Consider the following 20,581-nt stretch of genomic DNA (forward strand, 5'->3'; position numbering starts at 1 on the left):
TTCCATAGACTTGTATTGTTTTTGTTGGAATTGTTAACTCATCGCAGAATGATAGATATGAGGTAACAGTTTCTGTTAGTTCATTTATGTCTGGACAGTTCTCAATAAAGATTTCCAAGTTAGTTTTCTCAATGCATCCTCGTAGTTTTTCTACAGCCTCTTCAGACCACATCTTGACCGTTTTTATAACTCTCTTTGTAGTTATAAGAGTAGGTTTGTAATTTGGTATAAGATGGAGTAATACATGGTCAGATTCTCCAAGTGGGAACAAACTTTTACATTTGTAAGCCTGCTTAATGTTTACGTAGCATTTGTCGAGCGTTCTGCCCTGCCTTGTGGGGAGGGAGACATACTGGCAATAGTTTGACAGTGTGTTGTCAATATTTAGGTTGTTGAAATCTCCAGTTACGATACAAACAGAGTCCGGGTGTTTTGATTGTACATTGTGAAGCACATCAAAAATTATTTCCGACGCAGTCGCTGTGTCAGCCGTCGGTGGTATGTACACAACAACAACACACACCTGGGTGAATTCTCTAGGCAAGTAGTAAGGCCTAAGTGTGACACACATAAGTTCAATGTTAGGGTCACAAATTTTATTCCTGATGTTCAGAATAGTAAAGTGAGATCTCTAAAAGTAATGTATCTAGCTAGATCTAGATTTAAATTATTTTATATATATATAGTCATTAGAGAGATCTAGAAGTAGAGTTTAAATCTTGATTATAATCCATTATAATATTATAATTAGGTCTACATCTATATTGCTTTATTTAATGTTAGAAAATGTTAGAAAATAATAACTAAATTAATTCTTAACTTAAATTCTAGAATCCGGTTTAGTATGTTAGAAAATAATAACTAAATTAATTCTTAACTTAAATTCTAGAATCCGGTTTAGTTATTATAATATATTATGTTATAGATCTAATTATGATTCTAATTGTAGGCTCAAGTAGTATAATAACTAAATAAGTAAATATAAAAGTCTAGTATGATTAAGAGCATTATAGTAGATCTAGTAGTAGTAGTATCAGGACTAGAATCTAGTCCTGATACTTCTACTACTAGTCACTAGATCTATAGTTATAGATAATAGTTATAAGTTTGCAAACTCTGTAAAAGTTATATGCCTAGATCTACTTCTTTTAATTTTAACTTGATCCAAATTTTATATTAGTATAGTTTAAATTACACAAAGAGAGGTTGCCTTTTCTTGCATTAATACTATGTCTACACTATAGATCTAGTTAATAATGCAAGAGAAGCCTTGAGATTAACAGCTGCCAACTTCAAGAATGCCTGGATCATGTCAACTCATTTGCCTGCAGAAAATGCATGCACCTATCGACTTACCTGATGGAGTACCTGTGAACATTGGTCGCAGTCCTGAGACACAAATAACTGATCCCAGGTGCTCAAGAAATCAAGGTTATCACATGCTTCATTAATAATTATTAAAACAAATTTAAAATCTCTATATTATGTATTATATGCTAAAATCAGAGTCTTTTATATTTTTTATACATATTCTCTTATAAAGTTCTTTACTCAGTTTTTGATATGGCTATGATTTAACCATGACCATACATATGATACAGATATAAAGCTTTAAACATTGACATCAGCTATGATTATTAGTCAAAGCACCACACTTGTCATTTGGTGTTTAAATGTACAAACAAAAACTACATGGACAGTTTGTCATCTGCTAACCTACTGAAGTTGACATTTCTATGGGAGTGAAGTGCTATGGTTGATGAAGTATTTCCTATTCAAATTAAATTTCCCGTGAGGGATTAAATGGAAATAAAAAAGCTGTTTGACATGCAATGCTGCAGCGCTGTTTAAACCTAATGTAATTGAAATATTGTAAGATGTTTGTAAATACACCACAAGTGATCATTGACAAAGCGCCTGCTCAAGAGGTTGTATAGCCAAGGAGCTAACACTGACATGTACAACAAATACATTCACTTTACATGGGCATGTTTGTGACATACTAGAAAATTGACCTTCCTGCAGTGATTTCATATTTTAACAGAATGGATTAAAAAGATTTTAGCCTTGGGGAAAGGGGAGACTACTGTTTAATATTGCAGGAAGTGGAATAGCATCCCTTTTCTTTATTCTTTACCCTTAATGTTTTATTTTGTTGTTTTCCTCAGAAGTTTCAATTAAAAGATTGTTTTAAAGATGTTAATGCTTTTTGTTTTCAAACACTATCTTACTGGGAAAATTTGTATCAAATGGGTATTTTTGTGTTTTGTATGTTGGATTTTATGTTTCCTATAACAGTTCTATTGATTGCTGATTGGAAGAACCAGAGAGTGCAAGTGAAGCAGCTGGGTGCTAATACATCTGCAGTAGATGGCAATGATATTGGTCACAATACTGAAGTCGTTATGACCCCTGACTCAACATTGTTTATTCTTTCAGGTAACAGGGTTTTTTTTTCTTAATTTTCTTCAATATGTAAACTATTTTTTTAAGGTTCATTTTCAGATCCCTAAATGTTGCTTAATTTTTTTGTGCATTCTCATACAATTTTGCTTTGACTCATAATTTATCTACCAGTTTATGTTATTTTTTTTTGCTGTTAATAAGATATTTAGCAACAATCAAACCCGACTTTCAGATAAACATTTATAAGAGAGCTAAAAATTATTTAAACATAAAAAACACACTCAAGAACCATTTTGTTCCCTTGGCGATTAAATTATAGAATATAATCCAACTTTCTAATGTAATTTTAAATTTAATTTTTAAAAATTTTCAGGTCATTTTCCTCACAGAGTAGTATTTGAGGACATACATAGGACTAGCCCTAAGTCACCTGAACAATATAAAACAAGTCATATTAAAGAATCTTCAAGCAAAAAAGAAACCAGCAAAGAGTCCATTAGAGAAAAAGATAAAAATCATGTGTCCAAACCATCCAAAAGAAGTCTTGCTGAAAGCAGTGACATGCCAGAAAAGAAAAAAACAAAGACAGAAGACCGTGGTCATGTTTCTGGAAAATCATCCAAACCTGAAGATGGCAAAAGGGTCAAGGACAGCAAAGAGAAGGTTTCAAAATCAAGCAATGGAGATGATGACGAGCATCAACTGAAAATCATCGAAGAAAAACTTAAGCAGCTGAAAAAAAATATCCAGGCAGAAAAGAAAACAAGCCACAATGAAAAGGATAAAAAGTTGAAGCCATCTCCATCCTTAACAACCACTGCCATGGTTAGCTCAAGCTCTCTACTTGTAGCTAAAGAAAACTCGTGGACAACAGAAGAACACCTGTATGTCCTGACCTCCAAAGGAGTTAAAGCTAGAAACAAGGTGTGATTACCAAATTTTTTTTTTAAGTCAAAACATTTGATTTAATTAGATGTTATGATAAAATGTGACAGCCCAACATATATTTAAAAGTCAGATTAACTGAATAATATATATTTATTTAAAATGTATATAAAGTTTTATGTCTACTGGAATTTTATTGTCCCACCAGAGCTAAAGTCTGGGCTTTCATCTCATTATTGTGAGATGATCCATAGTTGCTTCACGACTGAAAGATGGCTCTCAGATGTCTAGTGTTGTACATTGTGTGGTAATGGCTGTGTGGTACACACTTTGAGGTTATTGGGTTATTCTTAATCCCACACCTGCTAGCGTTATTATAGTCAACGTTCTTTAAGATTTTTACCCCTAATTAACCATTTTGGTATAAGATTTTTCACATTAGCACAAACTTATTTTATTGCTTTCATTTGTAGATGGAAAAAAGGAAGGGAATATCTTAAACATTTTTTTTCATTGTTCTAAGTGCAGGATGTTTTATTTCATTGAAGTTTTCCTCTGAAACCTAGACTATGGGTGAAATAATTAGATTTTTTTTTTTTTTTTTTTGCATGAAAGTAGCGCTATATAAAAGTTATAATTTAATTTTAGATAACTATAAAACCTTCTGTTTTCATGGCACTGTGGTTAGTGTATTGGCTTGAGGAGGCTTGGGCGCTCAAGTTTGAATTCAAGTTGTACAACTTTTTTTTTTATAAAATGCATTCAAAAAAGTTCTCACAGTAACATTCATCCCTCTTTCCCCCCCCCCCCCCCCCCCCCCCCCGGCCAGTCCTAACTGGTTGAAACAAGTGATAGGATCATATCGCAATGAGAAAGCTAAAAGCATGAAATTGCGCTAAACAGAAACAATTGGTAAATATATTTCTAATTGCACAGATGTATTATTGTTAGTCTAGATCTATTCCGAATTTAATTACATGACTGAAATTGACACAATTACACTTAATCTAAACTTTGTTGTTGTTTTTTTAAAGTATTTGTTTATATTTTTCCTGTTTATGGCTGTAGTTAATTCTAGGTGAAGAAAATGGTTAATAGCGCTGTTGAATTTTTACTCACTTTTTTTTTTTTTAGCTTACCTTGAAATAGGTGAAAAGTGAAACAGATTCTAATACTCAGCCTGATCTTAAGATCTTTGTTTCATTGCAGCTTTTATCTTTTCTGAAAACCTCCCTCCCCAGCATTGCATCACTTCTCGCAGTATTTGTTTCCCATTACATTCCCACTCTTTCAACCAATCAGCTAGATCAATGAAGATTTTTTCTTCACCTTTCTGTGACCCCCCCCCCCCACACACACTCTTTCAACCAATCAGCTAGATCAATCAAGTTTTTTTCTTCACCTTTCTGTGACCCCACCATGCTCTGCCCCCTCTTCTGCCCCACTATGTGCTATTTCACTCCCTCTTCAGTGCATTAGATTCAGTTTTGCTTTGTTGTACCTCTCCTTATCACATATTCATGCAGCCTCTCTTTTATTTAAATTAGTAGGTCACTCTTTCAAACCATGCAATAATTAACAGCTTCATAAATTTAAATAATCAGAATCAGTGACCTGATGTCAACTACATCTATTAAATATGGGCTTAATACAATTGGTATTTGTGTGTGTGTGTGTAATATAAGATACACAAAGAAAGGGTGAGGGATATAGTTTAGACCAAAATTTTATTTTTCAATACATTTATCAAGAAGAGCTAAGACACTTGTCTTATCTTATATAATACAGACGTTACTTCAAAAAAGATGATTATGTCCTACGCGTCATGCATTTAGTCATGCATATTAACCAATGACTTCAATTCTGCCAAGTCACTGGTTTTCCTGGCTAGCTCAGGCAACCCATTCCATGCCCTAATAGCACTAGGGAAGAAGGAGTATTTGTACAAATTTGTCCTAGCATATGGGACGAGGAATGTGCCTTTATCTTTGTGTCTTTCAGAGTATTTTATTAAATTTTGTTTTTGTATTTGAAGATTATGGTTCAGTGTTTTATGTATAATTTCTACTTTACTTTTGAGTCCTGAAGGCTTTCTAAATTTAGTGATTTTACTAAAGGTGTTACTCTAGTCAAATGTGAATATTCATTTGTTATGAATCTCACTGCTCTATTTTGTGTCTGTTCCAGTTTCTTAATGTTTTCTTGAGTTGAGGGGGTCCCAAACGGAGGATGCATATTCTATTATTGGCCTAACCAAGGTTAAATAACATTTTAGTTTTATGTTCTTATTTGATTTAGAGAAATTTTTTTTAATAAACCCTAATGCCCCCTCTTCTGCCCCACTATGTGCTATTTCACTCCCTCTTCAGTGCAGTAGATTCAGTTTTGCTTATTGTCATTGTTTTCATAAAAGTTCAAATCAATTTTGAAAATCAGTTTTCATGTCATTTTCATTTTCTTGATGGATAAAGTAATTAGTTGATACTGTATTTTTGTGTGTATAATAAGGCTTGTCTTCGAGTCCGAAGATTAGTGAGGAATGCAGTATTTCCAGTGAAAATAAAAGTGTGCCTCATAATAAACACACATACACAAGCCAAAATGTTTATTAAAGAAAATGATGTGAAAAACAAACACACATTTAAATTTAGTTCGTGAAAAAATATGTCTTAACACAAACACTCAAAACATAGATATGAATCTTTTAAAAGAAATAATACAATAAACGTACTTAATGTATTTCGCGCCAAAACGTCCCATCGCCAAAACAGCGGGGCCAAAACGTCCTGCTTCATACATCAACCACCTTTCAGCCTACCAAAAAAGACTGCCTTTGGCATACGGGATACGTGCCCTGCCCAGTGTAACTGTTGGACCATAAGAAGTCCATCTATACTGTCCATACCGGCATACAAAGGTTTGGGGTTAACAAAATTTATTTGACTCATTAACATAGCATAACTGAAACTATGGATATTCCTGTGGGTCTTTATACCTTCTATAGTTAGCTGTATGGTTGTGAAATGCACATTGGAAAGTCTTATCAACTTGTAGCTTAAAATCTGCTGTATATGAATTACACTTTGGCATTTTTAGGCTTAAAAAACTCTACTGACTACTGATTATAATTAATTGCATGTGCTGCACATTAACTACAAGAATACCCATGCTGCCCTGGGAATGAATTTCTTACACAATAAGGCAGAGTATTAGCCAATGCATAATCAGAGCAATCAAAGGACCCAGCCTAGCTGCTGCAGCAAATTTTTTTTAACTATATGAGAGTTGCACACTATGTATCTCTTGTTGGAATAACAGCTAAAGCATGATAGCATCTCAAAGGACAGATAGATGTCTAATGAACAACAATTTTTATGTACTAATAGTTTACTGCTAGTCAAGCTTTGCACATGCTGGGATTATTTGAATGTGGGTTGTGCAATTTTGTTATTATTTATTTTGTAATTTATGCAGGGTATATGTGTGAAAACAATACAATAGTCATTATCAGCTAATTTAGTCACAATATTTTCAACATTATATGAAAGTTGTGTTTTTGTATGTCTACTTGGGAAAAAGATACAAGCCATTACTTGGGAAACTGCTACAATCTATTATTTGGGAAACAAATACAATTCAATACATGGGAAACATATAGTATCTATTATTTGGGAAATATATTTATGTCATGTTTAGTTAGCTCAAACTGTAACCTCTTTACGTTCAGTTGATTTATTTACTGGTATAATTTGTTGCAGATAGCGTCATTTGACCTTGATGGAACCTTGATTACAACTAGTTCTGGCAAAGTATTTCCTGTTGACTCCAATGATTGGAAGTGAGTAGTTCTTAAAGCTATTTATTTAAACAAGGAGCTTTGTACTACCCCTCTCCCCCTTTTATTAAAGACTCCAGGTCGAACAAATTTCCGTAAGGATCAATAAAGCAGTCTTAGTCTTAGGTAAGTTAAATAAGAAATACAGGTTTTCAGAACTTAAGAGACTTTTGTTTTATAACAGCAGTGCAGGGTAGAACACATGTTCTTGGTTGAGGTTGAAGAAACTCTATTTTAGAGTAGTTTATAGAAGAACACAGTAACAACCCCTCAAAAAGGATATCCCTGTCAAAAACTGTCAGCAAATGTCTTCTAAAAGATAGCTAGAAATCTCTTACAAATAACCTAACACATTTAAAACCTCAAGAAAAGCCACTTTGGAAGACAGGTGAGATATCTCAAGAGATAGATATACAGCATACAACAGCTGGGTCTGCATATATACCTAGGTCACTGCTGGGTCTGCACATGAAATAGTAAATTATTTCTTGCACTTTTGTCTGGAAGACCAGCCTTGTTGTTATTTATAAGTTCATATTCATTCTTCTAGGGTCAAAATTTGTTTAAAGTTAAGTCAAATTAATTTCAGTTCTTTGAGCTGGGAAATGTTTCTCTGATGTGGCAAGTCAGCAGAAGTGACATTTTAGATTGTTAAAGAAGTATAAAAAGTATTTTTTTTAATGCAACGGCGCCTGGTGATTACTGTGACTGCAGCTGTGTATCAAGGATTGGTCTCTTTAGTCACAAGAAGTTGCATAGGGAAAAGATTGTCTCTCGAGACGTAAAATGCCACTGATAAAAAGTATAGATCTAGTTGATTGAATGTACTGTTTTGTGTTATATTCTTATTAATTTATGAATGACTTAAAGTTGTAGACTTTGGTGCTACTTATTTGTGCTTACTTTCATTAATAATTAAAAAGCACTGATATTATTATTGCTTAATATTTTTTTAAAATTGTTTTAAATTAGATCATGCAGCTTTTTAAAATAATATTATTATCTTGAAAATTTTCAGAATTGCTTACCCTGAGATATTTAATGAGATGAAACGCCTCCATCAAGAAAAATACAAAATTGTTATATTTACAAATCAGGTGAGTTAATTAGAATTTTTCTAAATTTTTTCAGCTCAGGTCTGCTTACTGCTAAATTGAAATGAAAGTGACTAAATAATCATACGGTACTGTTGTTATATAATCTAAACTGGAAGAAAAACTCTCCTGGACTTGAACAATAAAATAAATTTCTTACCTGGGACATAACATTATCTGGTAACTTATTCAACTCATTATAATAATGATCTTTATCATCCCTGAGGAAATTAGTCTTTCAGTTGTGTATTACATATAACAGTGCACACAAATGACGTGTTCATACCACAGTTTCTCTTAAACATTACTTGTGACATTTACAATTGAATTCATTGATTTAATTGCTTCTTGTGGTTCTTGTCTTGTATCTACTTTGTGAGGGTAAAATGTTAAAATCCTGAACCAGAGTAATTTTTTTTTTATGCTTTAAATCTTTATAGCTTTTTTAACAATGTATTTCTCAAATAGGTGTCCCAATGTGGTTTATTTTTACAAAGCTTATATCAACTCATTCTGTCTGTCTGGTACGAATTTTATTATTTCTCCCTCTTCCCATTCTTGGATCAAGTTGAAACTTTGGACAATTATTCATTGTTCTGAACAAAAGATGAATCTTTAAAAAAAAAATAATAATAATTAGTTGATTAATTAGTGGCAGTGAAATAATTTTGTTTGATATAAAAAAAAAAGTTAAATAGTGTTATTAAATTTCATTATTGATATGACTATAAATGTGGATTTAATCCCATAGATAAGATTTTTTTATTTTTATTATTATTTTGTAATATTTTATTTGTTTGCCAATGACCTTACTAACAGCTTTTAGTATTTTATAAAGTTCATTTCTATTTTTAATGTTGTTATTGCCAAACCAGGCAGAGATGGTGAAACTTAAAATACTGCAGCTATGAGCATGGTAAAACATTGACAAGGCTTTTTCACTAACACTTAAGGAGGACTTAGTACCCTTATTCTTGTTGTCCTTTTTTTATGTAATCTCTTTGCAGGAAAATTGAATTTATCATCTAAGACTGTACTAAGGTACTTCAATTTTAGACTATTTAAATCAGTGTTTCTCAAACTTTTTTGTCTGGCGGCACAGTAAAAAAATTACAAAAATTTTGCGGCACACCACGAAGAGCAACAGTTGTTTTATAATAAAAAGATTTTACCTGTATTACATTTAATGTGAAGGGTGTGCCTGTTTTTTTAGAGCAAATGCGATCTAATCGAGACTCCAGAGTTGGCAAACAAACTGCATTTCATCGTCTATTGTAAGAAGTTTTCCTCTTTTCTTAGACTTGATTTCAGTCAGTGCTGAAAATCCAAACTCACAAAACCATGAAGATGCAAATGGAAGAATTATTTTGAAACTGATTGCAGGATATAACCTGTTGATTGAAATCCAAAACACATCCAGGCTTTTCTCAGCAAAACTTGACTTAAGAACTGCATCGTTTTTTAAATCAATGAGCTGCTCTGCTTCTTCAGTTGTCAGATTTGTAGCTTCATTGTTTCCAAATGGATAGCTGACCCATCCATACTCATTACTTTCAACTGTTGGAAAGTAATGCTGCAGTACTAACTGCAGGTGTGTCAAAGTGTCCATAATTTCGGGGGGGGGGGGGGGGAATTCTTTATTTGAAGCACATTCATTGTAAGTAGGAAGCAGTCGAAGACTCCTTTCGAGATCTTACTTTGCCACTAAGACAATTTTTCACCAAACGACTTCAGTTTTGAGGATGCAGTGATGATGGTTTCCGATGGTCCTTGAAGACTTAAATTCAATGAATTTAATTAGTCAAATAAATCTGAGAGAAATGTCACCTTAATCCACCAGATCTCGTCATGAATAGAAAATCCAAAGTCTTTTTTTTTCAGCCTCCAAGAATGAAATCAGCTCAGCCTTGAGCTGGACGACACGCTTTAACATTTTTCCCCTGGAGAGCCAACGAACGTTGGTGTGATACAGGAGACATTTGTAGTCTGAATCCATAGCTTTACAAAGCTCTGAGAAAAGTCAGGATGCAAGTGGTTGAGATTTGATGAAGTTTACAACTTCAATCACTTGATCCAGAACAGACATCAAATCTTTCGGCAAAGATTTGAAGGCAAGAGCTTCTCTGTGGATCATGCAGTGAACAACTAATAAATTTGGATTTTCTTGACACACAAGAGTGATGAATCCCTTTCTATTTCCCTGCATGGAAGGACAGCCATCGATGCAAACGCTGACACAGTTTTTCCACTGTAGTTTGAATAGCAAAATGTTTTCGTTCACCACTTTGAAAATATCTTTTACCTTTGGTCGTAGTTGGTAAGTCTTTGCAAAATAAGAATTCGTTGACACATTTTTCATCCTTTAGGAACTGAATAGAAGCTAGCAGCTGGGGTTTGCCGCTAATGCTAACATCAACTTGAAGAGACCACAGCAGAGACACTTCATCGTCAGTCACATCGAAGTGTTCGCAGATTTGATCTTGTAAATCTGACGATAAGTCTTCAATTTTGCGCGAGATAGTATCATTTGACAAAGGAACTTTTTTAACTTTTTTGGCGGCATCGGATCAAAGGATAGTTTCAACAATTATTGCTAAAGCTGGTGCAATGACTGATTCAGCCTCTGTATGTGCTTTCTTGCGTTTTGCTAATAACTGAGCAACCTTATAACTTGCAATCAATCCCTTTTCTGGCAGCTTTAGGTAGTTGGATAGCTTGTTTATTTTGTTGAGCCGCCCTGATGTTTTCGAAGTATTCCTTCGGTTGCGCTTTTACAGCTGGATGTTTTGTTTCCAAGTGTCTCTTCATTCGATAGAGTTGCATTGCAAATCAGACAGAATGGCAATGGAACATCTTCAGGTCCCGAAGATATGAAACCATATCCGATGTAATCTTCTTTGTACCTTCGTTTGGTTCCTTGCTTTCATTTAACGCAGTTTCATTCTTGCTAACGTATTTCTCCATGGATAACCATGAATAATGCTTATTGATAATTTGTTATTATTAGCACACACCTAAACAATACACATCGCTTATTATTATCGTTACAAGAACTGCTGTGCGTCTGCTAAGGTGGCCTACATTTGAGTCATTATAATAGTATATGTATAGTGGAAAATTCCATAACATGAAAAGCTAACAGCCCTTTCCGTCAATATGGAGCGCTCCACTACTATTACTGGTCGTTGCAAATGGGGATGTTATCGCAACGTAAAATAAAAATTTAATAGTAGACAGACCTGTGTAACGCTGCATGTGTGGCGTTTTGAAAACTCCCGCTGCACACCAGCAAATCTTCGGCAGCACAGTTTGAGAAACACTGATTTAAATGCTCTAGGCAGCTACCGAAACAATATCGTTTTCTTTCTTTCCTTTTGGAAGTCAGGGCAGCTGTTTGAGGAAAACATTCATAAGAAAAGCTAAAAAGATTTTAGAAATAAAAAAGGATCCTGTGATTTTACCATCTCAAAAGTGATACAAGACACCAAAAGTAAAGATAAACAGACACAAAAAAAACTCTTTTGTTCCTCTGGCTATCTAATCACTACATACAATTCAACTATCTGATATAAACATGTCTGATGTGAATGTATATTTTGGTTTTCTATAGATATAATGTTTTGTTTGGTGTAATGCTCAAATTTAAAGACAAATTTCTGTATGGGTAATAAAGATGAGTATTAGTTACCTAAATGTTGCTACCTTGTAGCTAGGTGTCTCCAAGGGTAAAACCTCTATAGAAGATCTGAAAAGTAAAATAGAGAATGTTGTCACCAAACTACAAGTGCCTGTCCAAGCTTTTGTAGCAACTCATGATGGAGAATTCAGGAAGCCATGTGATGGAATGTGGGAAATGTTGAAAAAGCAAGTAAGAAGAAAAATTAATATTTGTTTCATTTGATTAAATAGTATGTTTGTTTGTTTTTTTTTTTTATTATTATTTTAGGATAGTAAAAGTTTTGTAACAAAATATTTTTTGGTACAGTAAAATATTTTTTGTTACAATTGTTATAAACAAATACAAATATTGCATGTTTTTTGCTCTTGCAGTATAACAATGGTCTTCCTATTGACCCCAAGGAAAGTTTTTATGTTGGAGGTATGTATTTGATTATAGATCTCAAGGTCTGAAAGGAGAACTTCACTTTTTTTTTTACTTATGTATTTGATTATACAATAGATTATGACACAATCTATAAATTGATTTTTCTAGAGATACTTTTGATGGTGTTAGTAAATTGTAGTCATTAGTTTTTGGAATTTAAATTTTTGATGACATTAATATTGTCTGTGACCTGCATACATAATGATACAGAAGTCTGTTTTCTAACTATAAGGGAAATAATGTAAAAACAAAAATTAAAATGAAGAGTACATTTAAAAATACAAAACTACTAAAAAAAAAAATTTATTGTTTTTAAAATTTGGAATGAGTTTCATATACATTTTAATGAAAAATCATTTTGACTTAAGTTTTGAAACAAACTAACCAGGTTAAAAATTACTTTTGACCTTACCAAAGAGTTTGTATTAGTTCCTGTTTTTACTATCAAGCATCACAGTTTGAAATAGTTCAAAATTAACTTATTAAAGAAAATAACAGTTACATTTTTAATTTGTCTGTCTGAATTAGTCTGTGTTTAAGTAAGTCAACCCAGCATTATTTAGTAACAGACATTTGTTAGGGGAAGTAAAAATGGTTGCACTCATCACAAAACACCTTTGTAAACAGTTTTTTCAAACAGCCTATGGATTAACACTTGCATCCTTTGGCAAGCTCTCTCTCTCTCTCTGTCATAGTTCATTTTTTTTTTCCTCTTATAGTTTAATTCTGGAACATTATTATTCTAATTATTGAATTCTCTTCAGATGCAGCAGGAAGACCTGCCAACTGGGCACCAAAGAAGAAAAAAGATTTCTCTAAAAGTGACAGGCTGGTATGGTTGAACATTTTTTAACTGTGTAGTTTGTGAAATAAATATGTTTAAATAAAATAGTTTTTCTTACTTTTTAGCCCTAGAGATGCTCAGCATTATTTCGTATCACAATAATTACTTTGTCTTTATAAACAAAATAACATATTGAACAAAAAAATTGCATTGTTTATATTTACTCTAGTATTGACATCATGTTTATCTTGGTTAGATGATTGGTATTTTTAAAGCTTGAATCATTTTGATTTGGACTAGTTTGCTCTCAATATTGGCCTGCCATTCAAAACCCCTGAAGAATTTTTCTTACATCAGAAGGCAGCTCCATTTGAAATGCCTCAGTTTGATCCTGTGAGTATTGCTTGTCAGCACTTTAAAATGAAAATTTGCTCTTAAAAAACTCAGTAATATTGTTTTAACTAATTATACTGTGCAATGATTGAGCATAATTTTGACAAAATGTTAAAGTATTGTGTGACATTTATTCCCCAAAAACTAAGCCTGTGTAAGCATGAAAGTTTCGCTATATAAAATGTATTTTTAAAAAAACAAAACTGTTGAATGGTGAATTAGTTTGAATTTGGTTGTCATGAGTATTGTGCTGTCAACCAAACTAAAATCTACATCTTGTGGGCAAAGCATTAACAAACACCTTTACATTTGGCTGTTGGATATAATTCTGACTCTGTTTGTCTGCTAAATATTTTGAACACACAAATTCTCCCACATCCATTCTTGGATCTAGTTGAAACTTTCTTTTATTGTTTGTTGTACCTAACCAAACATGAATCAGTAAGAAAAAAATTAAACAATCAATTACTGGTAATTAATTATTTTGTTTGATACCAACTAGGGAAATTAATACTTAAGTATTAACAGTTAGGCTAGTTATGTGGGGTTTTATCCCCTTAGATAATTTTACATGTTACTTCTCCCACATCCAAGCGAAATAAATTCTACATTATTAATAGATTTGTAAATGTGGAGCTCTTCCCCTTGGATAAGCTTTGTAATCGTTGTTTTTTAATGTATTTTTTTTATATTTTGCTTATTTAAAAATCTAATGATTGGAAGAAAAATATTCACAAGAATGTTCCTCTGACATTTTGAAGTATTAGCAGATTCTTTTTTCTAACGTGACCTTTTGTGAGAGCAAGTGTCAGGGCAGAGAAGACCAGCCATTGGTTGAACATTTCCTGTCTTCATTTTGAATTCTAGTAGACCTTTACTCCATGTGTAGTGTCATTCACATTTTTGGTTTGAATGTGATTAAATGCCACAAACATAAGCTAATGCGTGCATGTCAAGTCAGTTTCACCTGTTTCTATATTTATGACCACAGAGGAAATTGAGCTCTAAAGATCCTTTACTGTCATCTTCCACTCAATTGACTAAAGGGGATAGAGAAGTAAGTCACATGTTTCACTCAATGGTAAAGCTTATTTAATCACATTTACAAACTTAACCAAATTAACTCTTTTTTATATACAAAAAAAAGGGACATATTCCTTTGGCAATTATATCATTAAACAAACTGTAACTTACTGAAACTGGGGTATGGAAATATAATTGTGTGCTATCATACAAATTATTTGCTCTGATTATGTATTGTTTTTTTGTAATGTACAATGGTAAAACAAATTATTATTATTAAATTAGTAAGAAAATTTTCTAGAACATATTTTTTCAAAGATAGTAGTAAATTGAAATAAAAGGTAGCACTCTCATTTAAAAAAAAAATGAAACGGCAGTATACAGCATAAAGAGGCAGCACTATGTAATATAGTGATACCGGTACATGATATAATTGAAATTGTCATTCATTTAACAAAATCAGAAGTTAAATTGTAAATCATATGTATTTTTCCAGATTTATTTTATTCAGAATGCATCCATGTTTAATCACAGTCATTTTAACACATAATTTTAATGTTGTTGATTGCAGGTAATAGTACTGGTTGGATTTCCTGCCTGTAAGTTTAAAAAAAAAATAAATTTAGAAATGTTATTTTTTTATTGCATTCACTAGAAAATGGTCAACACTGAGCTGCATCTGTCCTAGGTCTTAAAGAAAATTGTATATCTAAGTTGGGGATAGTTGGGTTTGAACTATAAAACTTATAAAAAGTATTTTATAAAAAGTTTTTTTATGTTTCAAAAAGACTTCAAATGTGTTCTTATCTGTTTCATAGAACTGTCTTTGTCTTTCAGGTGGGAAATCATTTTTTTCAAATGAATTGTTGAAACCCAAAGGCTATGTTGTTGTAAACCGAGTAAGTTTTGGTGTCATAGTAACACTGTTGCTTGGTTGTCATAGTAACACTGTTGCTTGGTTGTCATAGTAACATTGTTGCTTGGTTGTCATAGTAACACTGTTGCTTGGTTGTCATAGTAACACTGTTGTTTTGGTGCCATAGTAACACTGTTGTTTTGTTGTGCTTAAATAAAATACACTTTGTCAACATTTCAAGATCTTTTATTTATTATCAAGAATCAAACTAAGTTAAGAATTGTACTTTTAATGAACTTTGTGTTTGTTTGACAATGAGATATTTATTAGTTGATTTTGTGATCATAAATAAGTCCTTTCATTTCAAGCATCAGACAAAATTTGAAAAAACAAATATTTTAATGATTCCTAAGTGTAAGTGCATGTGATAGAAAAGAATTAGACTTGTATGAATAGATTTAGTTTCTCTAATTATTGTTGTTGTTTCTTTCTTAACTTATAATAAAGATAAAGAATACTAAACAGACTCCCATAAATCTTGACCATATTCACCATATTCATGATCTGTAGATTTAAAAACACTTGAAAAAACTAAATGTTTGAAATAATAATAATAGAAGTCTGAAATTATCTTCTTTTTTTTTTATATTTACACCTGAAGAAATTTTGGGGCAAAAATTTTAAAGAGTTATTCAAAAGAATAAAATACAGAAATGTATAGATAAAGAACAAACTTCTTATTCTACATCCAACAGTGTCTATTATCTGTTTGTAATGTGATAGTAGAAGGTTTCATCCAGTCAAGACAACAGTAAATTTAACAATTTATATTTCCTATAAACATAAAAATTTCATATTATTAGCACAGACAGCGAGTGGGACAACCGCCTGAGAGGGCCCCACCAAAGCAGAAAAAAAAAAAATTATTATCTAGTTTGTTGATTTTGCATGCGAAATGTTTCTGAATCATTAGTTATGTTGATTAAAGGTCAGTAAATCTATATTAGAGGACTGGGGTATATATATATATTTTTTTTATTATTTTTTTTGGCACATCGGCACAATTTAGGCCATGTCGTATCCAGTGGACTGGGAACAAGCAAAGTCTTACATACAAAAATATAACAAAGCATGACTAGATTGACCTAGGGACACACATAGGACTTCTTCTTTTTTGAAGTGTCTGTATTTTAGGATATTATAAGATAATACAGTACCGGTATGTAATGTAGTCAAAGTGCCAATAGTACAATATCTAGGTAATGTACTCTGTTTTGTAACAATAATAAGGCCTTCAGCATGAGAGGTCAAGCCTGTTAGCATATGTTACAGTATATATAGTCTACTCTTATGGCTCACTGGCCAGCTTATGACACTTGCCCAGGGCCCCTCGTATTGCTAAGGCTGCCCTGATTACTAATATTGACAGTTTTGTATTTCTTTTTGCTTTCTGTAGGATACTCTGGGCAGCTGGCAGAAGTGTGTCAAACTAGTCAATGAATCTCTACCTAGATCTAGTGTTGTTGTTGATAATACAAATATCACAAAGGATGAAAGGACACGGTAAGACATGATCAACTTAGAATCGTACTTAAAGTTAAAATGTCAGCTTTTAGCTTTTATTTTTAATAAATTTTACATTTTCCAAACAGCTATATTGAATGTGCCAAAAGAGTAAAAGTGCCTTGCAGGTGTTTTGTTTTCACCACCTCTATAGAACAGTGCCGGCATAATGAAAAGGTATTTGATAATTATAACAAATAAAGAACTAGTCTTTTATTAATATAACTCCATGAAAGTGTCTTAGAAACAGATTACTTGAGAAGAATGTCATATTTTACAATAAATTTGAAATAAAGGTTCTTTAGTTTAAGCTTAAGTTTATTAAGTATAGATGTTTATTAAGTATAGATAGTTAAATTCTAAGATTATTGTACTATTTTTGTCTTTATTGTTTATGTTTATTTTGTATTGTTTTTTTCAGTTTCGACAAATAACTGACAAATATCATGAAAAAATTAATGAGATGATCTTTAACAGAGTGAAGTAAACAAAATGTTTTCTACAAATTTTGAATTATATTGAATTAGACTACAAAAATCCACATTACCTTATTAACTCTTTCTCTCCAAATTGACGAAACCATCATTGATTGGACCACATTCTTTCTGACTTAAAAAGTCACTTGTTTTGTTTTCTTTCCTCCCAAAATGTTTTTAATTCTATATAATTTAATCTTGAATAGTTTCCTTTTTGAAAACATAAGATTTTTTTCATTTTCAAAATTGTTTTTTTGTTTTGTTTACCAAAAGCAGTGTTTTTAAACAGTTAGGCTAAAAACTGAAAAAAAAAATTATATTAATTTTCTGTTGATATTAGCAAAGTTACTAAAAGATAGTGAACTCAAGACAATTAATTTATATGTTATATATTGAGTTTTCTAAAAATATGAATAACTATCATACAAAAATTGTTTTAGTTCAATTTTAATCATAAAATATTTCCTAGATCTAGTTCTAATGAGATTTGTCTACAATTGTTCTATTTTTTTATTTCATTACCGGTATCCAAAATAAAATTTCATTTTGGTTTTATAAACATCCATTTGTTTTCTCTAAAATGGGTGTGCATTCCCTTTCAATTCTGTACCCAATAAAAATTTTTTCTGATAAGTTATTGAAGAATAATATAACAGGCTAGTGAGGTACATCTTCTTATCTTCTTCTTATATAATGCAGACGTTACTTCAAAAAAGAAGATGATTACGTCCTACGCGTCATGCATTTAGTCATGCATATTAACCAATGACTTAAATTCTGCCAAGTCACTGGTTTTCCTGGCTAGCTCAGGCAACCCATTCCATGCTCTAATAGCACTAGGGAAGAAGGAGCATTTGTACAAATTTTTCCTAGCATATGAGACGAGGAATGTGCCTTTATCTTTGTGTCTTTCAGAGTATTTTATTAAATTTTGTTTTTGTATTTGAAGATTATGGTTCAGTGTTTTATGTATAGTTGCTACTTTACTTTTGAGTCTTCTGTCCTGAAGGCTTTCTAAATTTAGTGATTTTACTAAAGGTGTTACTCTGGTTGAGTGTGAATATTCGTTTGTTATGAATCTCACTGCTCTATTTTGTGTCCATTCCAGTTTCTTAATGTTATCTTGAGTTGAGGGGTCCCAAACGGAGGATGCATATTCTATTATTGGCCCAACCAAGGTTAAATAACATTTTAGTTTTATGTTCTTATTTGATTTATAGAAATTTCTTTTAATAAATCCTAATGCTTTGTTTGATTTTTTTATAGTTTTATCAATATGTGGATTCCATGACAGTTTTTCATTTATTATAACATCTAGGTATTATGCGTTTTTAGTCTGTGTTACTGGTACCATGAATAAGATAAGTGGAATTAATTTGTTTTAGTTTTTTTGTTACTCTTAACAACTGACATTTTTCTGGGTGGAAATACATGCTCCAATTTGATTCCTATTTCTGTAAATCATCTAATTCTCTTTGTAAAATATCTTTGTCTTGTGTTGTTTTTATTGTTCTATATATTATGCAATCGTCTGCAAATAATCTGACTTTAGTTCCTGAGGTAATGCAATTTGGTAAATCATTTATGTAAATTAAGAATAGCAGTGGACCTAAGACAGTTCCTTGAGGTACACCTGAGTTTACTGTTATCGGTGTTGATTTAGAGCCATTTATTATTACAGTTTGTTCTCTCCCTATCAGAAAATCTTTAATCCACTGATGCAATGGACCATTAATGCCGAAATATTTTAATTTTTTAAGCAAACTCTGGTGGTGAACTTTGTCAAAAGCCTTGGAAAAATCTAGTAAGATAGCATCTATTCGTTCACTATTATCTAAACCTTTTGAAAAGTCATCAATTAAAGGTACATATTAGCAAAATGGAACAGGGAAAATAATTATGGAGAGAAAGAGTTAATCGACTTAAAGTAACTAGAAAAAAGTGATCATGTGTTGCTAGGCTTAGAAATTTAAACTCTATTCCAATTTCTCTTTTTAAGTAATTCTGTATATCACTCTTAACTAATCCATTTTATGTGTGTGTGTTATAAATAATAGATGAAATTGTAATCTTATTTTTAGTCTATATGGTTGAAAGATAAATGTTAAAATAATTTAATTAATGGCCTATTATCCAATAAGAAAGTAGACCAATATTACACTTTGTTATGTGCCCAGGGGACCTTTAAGAATATTTTTTAATCATTCTGAATTTCATCTAGTAGGCGCGGTATAGGTTTTCAAAGTATATTGTTTAATTAGAGGAATATATGAAATAAAAATAAAATATACTTTTTTTTTAATTCAGTCAACAAAAACTTTTTTAGTTGTTATCTTGATGGGTTTTTTTTTACTGAACTATTTTTTTAAAACAAAATTCAATGGAGAAAAACAACTGCTACATAGTCCCCAAAATGAAACTATTATCCATGTTTTGTTTAGTTTATCACTTTTTTGTCATTAATTGTTACTGCATTTTTATTTGGTTTGCTTTTATCTAGTCTTTAAGGCCTAAATTTAACAGACACAAATTTTTAAAATGATTTCTCTACATTTGCAGATCCAAGTATGAGAAGCCTGACCCGAGTGAAGGCTTTTCAGAAATAGCTGAAGTGAATTTTGTGCCAAGATTTTCTTCTCCAGCCTTAGAAGCCAAATACAAAAAATTTTTGCTAGAGAAATAGCATCTATTAAATTATTTCTAACAATTGAACAAATTATATCATCACCATGTTTCTAGACACTAAAAATAAACATAAGTATTACAAATACATTGACGTTTGCATTTTTTAATTAGTATATGATGTGGAATATTTCAAAGAAGCTTAATTTATAATTAACTACACAACTGCAGTAAACCATTCTATCCTGATCTACTTTGAGCTATGTATAACTTTTTTTTTACCTTGTATTTTTTGGCAAACGTTTATAAAATACCTTTAAATATCTGTCTAGGTGGCTGCCGTGTTTAAATCCAGCCTGCTGTCCTGCAAAAGTCTGGGCTAGTACATAAAAGGCTTTATTTCTGAAAGATCATTCAAAGCTTGTAAAACAAAAAATATATCAAAAGGAATACTGGGAATACCAGTACTTCCATGTATTTTTGCTATAAAAGATACTAGATTAAAATTATTTTTTAACCATCTGCCATTTCTAAACCAT

At 31.8% G+C, this 20,581-nt stretch overlaps 2 protein-coding genes across 3 annotated transcripts in view; one reads left to right on the plus strand and one right to left on the minus strand.

The window, feature by feature from the left end:
* Positions 1–4,509, minus strand: part of LOC106069551 (uncharacterized) — a 24,068-nt gene extending 19,559 nt beyond the window's left edge. Inside the window, exon 1 of the mRNA XM_056035112.1 lies at positions 4,431–4,509. The gene's annotated coding sequence lies outside the window, so the exon portion shown is untranslated. The remainder of the gene's footprint in view (positions 1–4,430) is intronic.
* Positions 1–20,192, plus strand: part of LOC106061013 (bifunctional polynucleotide phosphatase/kinase-like) — a 27,575-nt gene extending 7,383 nt beyond the window's left edge. For both annotated transcript variants that reach the window (XM_056035109.1, XM_013219058.2), the window contains 16 exons: positions 1,245–1,431; positions 2,299–2,439; positions 2,780–3,330; positions 7,050–7,129; positions 8,145–8,223; positions 11,930–12,088; positions 12,271–12,319; positions 13,090–13,157; positions 13,410–13,502; positions 14,494–14,559; positions 15,097–15,124; positions 15,363–15,424; positions 16,838–16,944; positions 17,034–17,121; positions 17,366–17,427; positions 19,980–20,192. In XM_056035109.1, coding sequence (XP_055891084.1) covers positions 1,299–1,431; positions 2,299–2,439; positions 2,780–3,330; positions 7,050–7,129; positions 8,145–8,223; positions 11,930–12,088; positions 12,271–12,319; positions 13,090–13,157; positions 13,410–13,502; positions 14,494–14,559; positions 15,097–15,124; positions 15,363–15,424; positions 16,838–16,944; positions 17,034–17,121; positions 17,366–17,427; positions 19,980–20,103 — 1,890 coding nt within the window. In that variant the 5' untranslated portion in view covers positions 1,245–1,298 and the 3' untranslated portion in view covers positions 20,104–20,192. The remainder of the gene's footprint in view (positions 1–1,244; positions 1,432–2,298; positions 2,440–2,779; positions 3,331–7,049; positions 7,130–8,144; positions 8,224–11,929; positions 12,089–12,270; positions 12,320–13,089; positions 13,158–13,409; positions 13,503–14,493; positions 14,560–15,096; positions 15,125–15,362; positions 15,425–16,837; positions 16,945–17,033; positions 17,122–17,365; positions 17,428–19,979) is intronic.
* Positions 20,193–20,581: the final 389 nt, after the last annotated feature.

Source organism: Biomphalaria glabrata, chromosome 7, assembly GCF_947242115.1.
Source record: "Biomphalaria glabrata chromosome 7, xgBioGlab47.1, whole genome shotgun sequence".
Lineage (NCBI taxonomy): Eukaryota > Metazoa > Mollusca > Gastropoda > Planorbidae > Biomphalaria > Biomphalaria glabrata.